The 7,252-nt window shown below is 37.3% G+C and overlaps 1 protein-coding gene across 1 annotated transcript in view; it reads left to right on the forward strand.

The window, feature by feature from the left end:
* Positions 1-649: 649 nt before the first annotated feature.
* Positions 650-7,252, forward strand: part of SWT1 (SWT1 RNA endoribonuclease homolog (S. cerevisiae)) — a gene marked incomplete at its 3' end in the record, with an annotated part of 14,025 nt that continues 7,422 nt past the window's right edge. Inside the window, exons 1-4 of the mRNA XM_010024218.1 lie at positions 650-715; positions 4,034-4,092; positions 5,203-5,953; positions 6,386-6,403. Of these exons, the coding sequence (XP_010022520.1) occupies positions 650-715; positions 4,034-4,092; positions 5,203-5,953; positions 6,386-6,403 (894 nt within the window). The remainder of the gene's footprint in view (positions 716-4,033; positions 4,093-5,202; positions 5,954-6,385; positions 6,404-7,252) is intronic.

A 7,252-nucleotide genomic window follows, 5' to 3' on the forward strand; every position in this document is an offset into this window, starting at 1 on the left:
CAGGTCTTCCGTCAGTCACTTCAACCCGCCTGTGTTGACGACTGCCTTAAAGAGCTCTCTGCTTAGTCTTCCTTGCTTTATGGCTCAGCTCCTTCTGTGGATTATCTTTTTAGATAGTTGACCTGTACTCTGGAAATTCACCTTTAAAGCTTTGGGAGCTTCAGGTGGGGCTTTCTTACAGCCCTCTCGCGGCAGGCTTGTAGAACTAGTTAATGTAGAATGTGGTGTAGCTGTTGTGAGATGTTACGATAGTATCCCTGCCCCAGAGGAAGGGTGGGGGGACGCCTAAAGCAAGAGTTGTATAGCTGGAACTGCTTTAAAACTTGATGTTTGTATGACTAACTGTTAAAGGATGTTTGTTTCGATTGGTCTGGTATGTTTGCCGGTCCAAAGTATGTGTCTCTAGAGCAGGTGGTAAAGTAATTGCCATTCTATTTAATTTTTTTCTTTTCCTCCCTGTGAAGGTCTCTTAGTAGTTAGATGTGAATAAGTTTGTTAAAATCTCTTGGAAGCTGCTGTGGCTCTGTAATGAGAAACAAAAGAAGAATATTCAAGTATTCTTTTTTCTATAAACAGTTAAAATTTGGTTTATATACCAGCTGGAAATAAAAACTTACAATGGCAACACTGTTTTTCTTAGGATTTGAAGATGTCTAAAAAGAAACTGAAGAAATTAACTGGAAAGGAAGACAGTTTGGATGGCTGGGATGACAAAGTAGGACAACTATGTTATTATTATTATTTCAATTCAAAACCCCACATTCAAGAGAAGAGCATGAATTGTTTAGCAGTCTTGTGATAGAAGGCTGCATCAAATTTAAAGGTGGGGTTGTAAAGAACCACAGAAGGGTTGAATCTGTTGTTTAACTACAAGTTCTAGACCTTTTTCTCCAGACTTATGAGTAGTGTGGGTATCAGAAAACAACAGATTTTTTTTATTTTTAGTATATCTTCCTGTTGAGCTAAGTCGAGTTTAAAACAACTGCCAAAACTGCTGTTGTTTTCCTGGATTGTTCTTTATCTTGAATCATATGTCTTAATTTTATGATTATTCATAAATTGTACTTAAGAGCATTTTAGCAAATAACTCTCAAATATTTCATTTTAACCACTAAGACATAGATCAGTGACCAGAATTCTTAGTATACACTGATACATATTTGTATCGAGTGAGTAAGTTTTCAGTGAATCACTTGTAAAATGGAGGTGCTAAAGGAGAGATAATCTTTCTGGTTATTCTTGTAGGTAGCTTTCTATTCTTTTTTATTATTTCTGTTGCCTTCTGGGAAGTTATTTCTCATAGAAGTGTAATATATATCAAATAAATCCACATCTGACATTTGCTAGATTTATTTCCTTTTGGATTTTGCAAGGTATGTGTGAAAGAAGAGACCTTTTAACTGTCTTACCATAAATGTCTCAAAAAAACCCAAACATTTTGAAGTGTTTATAAATGAGTGTGGTATTATAGCCTTATAAACTGAATTATACATGCTAGAAGCCTTTTGCTTTCTTAGAAAATGTTGTTCAAAGCCAGATATTTGTAACTGTTTTTTTCCTTCATAATTCCTTATTATTCAATTTATCTTTTAGCATTAACTCATCATAAGGTGTGTGGGTTTTGTGTTGTTTTTTTTTTTTTTATTTTTATTAGCTTAGGTTTTATTTGGGATGGGGTTTTTTTTTTTGTTTGGTTTGGTTTGATTTTTTACTTCTGTAATACAAAGGTAAAAACTTGGCTTAAAATGTCATACTGTAGCTGTATTGCCATTGCTAATGCCTATACCAGTTTGAAGAATACAGTTTTAACTGTTGCATGGCACTTTGGTTTGTTTGAGAGTATGTTGAATACTACTGTATGCAGATATTGACCAGCATAAGCAACAGTGAGAATGCAAACTAATAAAGTTAAAAAGATAAGGAAACCTCTGAATAATAGCAAGTGTTTCTTCAGTGTGATCATAGTATGGATAAGAGGTATCTTCACCTCTTACAGGTGAGAGTAACCATTTAAGTGGATTGTGTGTTTGTTTTGGTTTTATGTGTGTGTGTGTTATAAGCATGACAACAGATTACAGAAAACTTTAGGCCTGTTTGCTTTTAGCTGGTGGAGTGAAAGTACAGGGTGGGCATCATGTAGGGTCCCACACCTTGGGGGTGTGTATGTGACCTCATGGGGGGCCTTTCTCAACAGCGACTGCATTAGCAGATTGTAGGAAGTGGTTTGGCTGTGCATACAACTGGAGCACCCACATCTTCAACAGCATGAGTGTGTGTGCCCAAGTACGCATGAATGTACCACATTATCTGATCTGGTATCACTTTGTAATTGTCTGTTATTACAGTTTTTCTGTTGTACTGCTGGTATTGATCCTGAATGTGTAGTTCACTGATTGACAGTTAACTGAGTTGTTAAACCAATAAACCCCTTAGATTCCTTTTGATAATAATTGAGTCTTCCTGCAGTAAGTTGCATGGATATGATTCTCAGTGGCAGTAGCCTTTAACAGCCTCATAAGTTACGATTTCATTGGATTTGCTGCTGTCACAACTCCAGAACCAACCACAGATGGAATTTCTCAAAATTTCATTAATTCATCAGGATTCCGGTCGTTTCTGCAACCCTTTCATTTAATTTTTTTTTTTTTCATGAAGTGCTTTCCAATGTGGAAGTAAACCAGCTAAGGTCTCCTAGGTCTTTTGTGGACCTCCGTAAGCAGGAAAATCTCTGCAGCAGACCTAATGGCCTTACTGAGTCAGCATGACCCAATTATTGAAGGAGTAAATTATTTGCAAAAGGATGTGCTGTCTGGAGCTTCCTTATCTGAAGTAATCCAGTACTGTTCTTGTAATCTCCTACACCTGGCTGTAGTTTTGGGAAAACGAAGTCATATGACCCTGTCTCAACCTGGTCAGAAAACATATGTGACTCAGAGTCAATTGCCTGGTTGGACTTAAGGCATAAATGAGGCCAGATGTTGAAACTCTTCAGCAAACTCAAGTGTTTATTCCTGGAGAGATTAATGCGTATGTTGTGGTGTCCACTATTTGAGTCAGCATTTTTTACAGTCTTGTGGAGGCTCACCAGCTTTGAACAGGGGGTCAGAACAGTCCTGCCAACGCAGTGGTGAAAGCTAACATCCTTGTTGTTTGCTTCATTTATGATAATTCTTGCAAGGCCTCCCATGGTCGAATGCAAATGGTATCTGAGACAAGCTCGATTTAAGCAGTGTTTGAGAGAAACTTGCTTAAGTGGTGTTTGAGCCAAGCTCAGTTTCCAGGCTTTCACAAACCCAAAGGTGTGTAAAAATAAAGTGCCCTGTTTGGCAGAGTTCATATCAGCAGGGTCTGTCATTTTGCTGCTTTCTGTTCTTTCCCATAGCTGCAATAACAAACTGCTTTCTGTTCTGACCTGATGAAAGTTGCCTTCCAGTTATTCCACAACATGCATGTGACAGCTTGCAATATGGATATGCCAAGCAGTGATATGACTGCTTTCTAAATACGGATTGTTCAAATGCTTTGTTTGGGGACTGTCTTCACTCTTAACCAGGCCTATGTAACTGCAGTTTCACACTGTTCCACCTTATTAGTAAATCTGATGAAAATCAATAATGCATTTCTTCTGCATGAAAACCTCCTGTAGAAAGATCCTCTTTGGCCTTACCTAATGGGTAGCTGGAAGCAATCTTCAGGTCACTTTCTTTTTCACTAAGAATTTTTGTAAATATATAAAAATGTATATTTACATACTAATATATTTGTAGAGTATATGAAACACATGAATCCTAAATGTGTTTTACTTGACCTTTCTTTATTCATAACCCAGGACTGTGTGACACATTCAGTTTTTCCCCTTGTGTTGTTCTTAAATAGCACAAAATCTAAATACTAAATTATAGCAAGGCGTGTGATTGCCTCTTTCAAGGTTAACTTATTCAAAATCAGAGTGAATCTAGTATGGAATAATAGCTTGTTCTATCTTTTTAACTGTAGTTTCCTCCATAAGCCCTTGGATTTTTCCTTCTTTCAGAGCACTGAAGACATAAGATCTTATAATTGTATTATGAAAGGAGAGACAGAATTTCGGAGGTAATGTATTGCTGTCATTAAGTGGAACTGCTTAAAAAAGTCTTATTATTTTACTTTTTTATACTGAATTTAACAATTTTGACTCGTTCCCCAAATAAAATACAGTATTTTTACTGATGAAGTATTGGTATTGCATTAATGATGGCATCCTGTCTAAGCTGGGCAGTTTGGGAGGGTTTAGAATTACCTTTTTTTTAACTCATACTTGAAAAAAAATTAGTTTTTTTAACTTGTAGGTGTAGTATGCTGCTACACTTCAGATGAGGTAGAAATTTTATCCTTCCAATACTGATGTCATAAAAATACATTTTTTCCCTGTGTCTTGAATACTACCTTGTTGGTCTATTGCATACTACGCATGTTTTGTTAGCAAAAAAAGGCTCTGGTGAAGTCTGTCGGGTAGTTCTGCAGTGAACTTAGTACCTTTACTAGACTCCTGTAGTTCTGAAATCATTGATTTCTCCTGATGCTTGGAGTAATTGATTCCAAGGCAAAGAAAGTAATGTTTCACCTTGAGTATAGCAAATACAAACAGTGTTCGGAAACTACTTTGTATAAAGCGAGAATGTTCGCATGAATCCTCAGATGGCAAATAGCATATTAACATATAATCCAGTCAAGATTCCGCCTGGTTTATAGCCAGATAATCAGAATCATAGAATAGTTAGAGTTGGAAAGGACTTTAAGATCATCTAGTTCCAACCCTGCTATGGGCAGGGACACCTCACTCTAGACCAGGTCGCCTAATGCTCTATCCACTCTGGCCTTGAACACTGGCTGTGGGTTGTTTCTTTATCGTGGTAAAATCTTGTTGCAGCTTCTGTGTTTAACTGGAGTTGTAAGTTGTAGGATATTTAGCTGCATGTACACATGCTGTTAAACATGTTTGTTAGTATGGTATAATATAACCATAAAACAGTAGCTATGTTCATGCCAGAACTATGTCCAGTACTCTCTCCTAATAGTGGCCAGTAGGGCTTGCGTAGGGAAGAATATGTGAAACAAGACAAGTGGAAAATTATTTTTCCTGTTTCATATCCTTTCACCTTTTAAGAACCAGGTAGGGATCTCCTAAGTCTCTACGTTTCTTTTCTCATTATGTTTTTATAGATTCAAAACAGAGAAAGATGGCCAAGAGGAGAAGCAAGACCGAAGTTCTAATAGTTCTTATGGCACTGATGGAAAATCCCAAGGAAAATCTTCAAATAGAAGCAAAACCACAGGCAATTCTTTAATCCAAACTGAAAAGCAAAAGAAAGTAGTTATTGAATTTAAAGCCAGAGAAATTAAACATGGAAAAAGTACACGCACTCCTGATGTAGTGACTACTACCAAAGAAAGTTACAACAAAAGTCGTTTTGATGGGACAGAAGGAAAAAGACTCTGGCATAGCTTTGCGGTGCAAAGGAACAAGGCACTGAAGAAAAAGACAGAGAAAGCTGAACTTTGTAAGCTAAAGTTAAAAGGAGAGCAAACTATGTTGGAAAAATTTAAGTCATCTGTGTATGATTCACATGTACCATATAAAAAGGCAAGTGGAAAAAAATTGAGTGAAGATGTCAGAAGTCAAAAAAAGCGCTCTGACACCTCTACAGGGACTGTGCATGATAATAGGTCTCTCATAAAGAAGCCAAATGTATTATCTAGGACTTGCGAAGAAGAGTATGAAGATGAATATGAAGAGTTTTCTAAGAAAAATCAGCATGTGAATAAACGTACACCCTCATGCTATTTGACTGAAATACTACAAGGATGGGACTCTTGTAAACAGAAGAAACAGGATGCTGATTCTGATAAAGCTACTGGTAATACAGGGAATGAAAAAAGGGACTTCGAAGCCACAGCATTATGTTTTAAGCAGGTAATGAGAAGCCAATTTTTGCTTCAGGCTAGTTTCTGAAGGACAGGCAGTTTTTATCTAAACAGACTGTTGTCTTTCAGCTTTTGAACAGGATTTCATAGCTAACTAGATGATCTTTCTGATCCCAATTTAAACCATGTTAAAATGTTTCTCTGCTAAATGGTTAAGCAAACTAAATAAGGGTCTTGCATATTAGGATTGTATCTGCACATATGCTTTCATTGTGTTGCTGTTAGGGGATGTGGAATATTTCCATTTAGGTTTAACTCAACATAAGTGGGGGCGGGGGGCGCTGACATGGTTGTGTCATTTTTTTGAGTGAGTAAACTGAACCAACGAAAAGTTGCCTGCTAAACAGGTGCTCATTGCTGACAATGTGATGCCAGGAGAACTTCTTATAGCTCTAGGATTAAATTTGTCTGTTTCCTTCAGAACTTCATGGTTGGCTGTGACTGGGTTTTTTCTGAGTTCTAGCTTGTGTTTGGCTCTGGACTTTAGTTTTATCTTGAGCACGGTTACTTTTTGTTCTTGATTTCAGTTCACGTTAAGGTAGCATGATCATTTTGTGTGTACACAAAGATAGTAATGACATACAGAATAATGGAATAATTGAGGTTGGAAGGCACATCTGGAGATCATATAGTCCTGCCCCCTTGCTCAGTCAGGGTCTGCTAGAGCAGGTTGCCCAGGACTGTCGAGTCAGGTTTTGAATCTCTCTAAGGATGGAGACTCCACAACCTTCCTGTGAAGTTTGTTTAGGCACCTTTACTGAAAAAAGTGCAGGTTTTAATGTTCAGATGGAATTAGCTGTGTTTCAGTTTGTGCCCATTGCTTCTTGTCCTCGCATTGGGCACTGCTAAGAATCTACACTCTCACATCAGATATTTGTGAACATTGGTAAGGCTTTTCCTCTTCTAGGCAAAACAGTACCAGCTCTTTCAGAATCTTGTATGACATGCCCCAGTCCTTTAATCATCTTAGTGACCCTTTGCTTAAATCCATGTCTGTCTTGTACTGGGAAGCCCAGAGCTATAGAGTAACTATGTTACTCTAGTAACATAGTCACAAACCCACAAGAGATTGGAAAAATAGGCTTACAGTGAAATCCACTATATTTATTTGAAAGTAAAATCCATTTTGAAAGGATGCTGTAGATTCTAAGCCCTTTCAAAAGGATGCTGTAGGTGCTTCATCATGGATATTGAAATGGATATTAAAAATGTTTTACGTTACCTCTTCAATTCACTTGAGAATATTCACTGTTCTTTAGAAGACTGATAGATGTTCTGCTTCCATTCC

This window comes from Nestor notabilis, unplaced genomic scaffold (assembly GCF_000696875.1).
Source record: "Nestor notabilis isolate BGI_N333 unplaced genomic scaffold, ASM69687v1 scaffold25951, whole genome shotgun sequence".
Classification (NCBI taxonomy): domain Eukaryota; kingdom Metazoa; phylum Chordata; class Aves; order Psittaciformes; family Psittacidae; genus Nestor; species Nestor notabilis.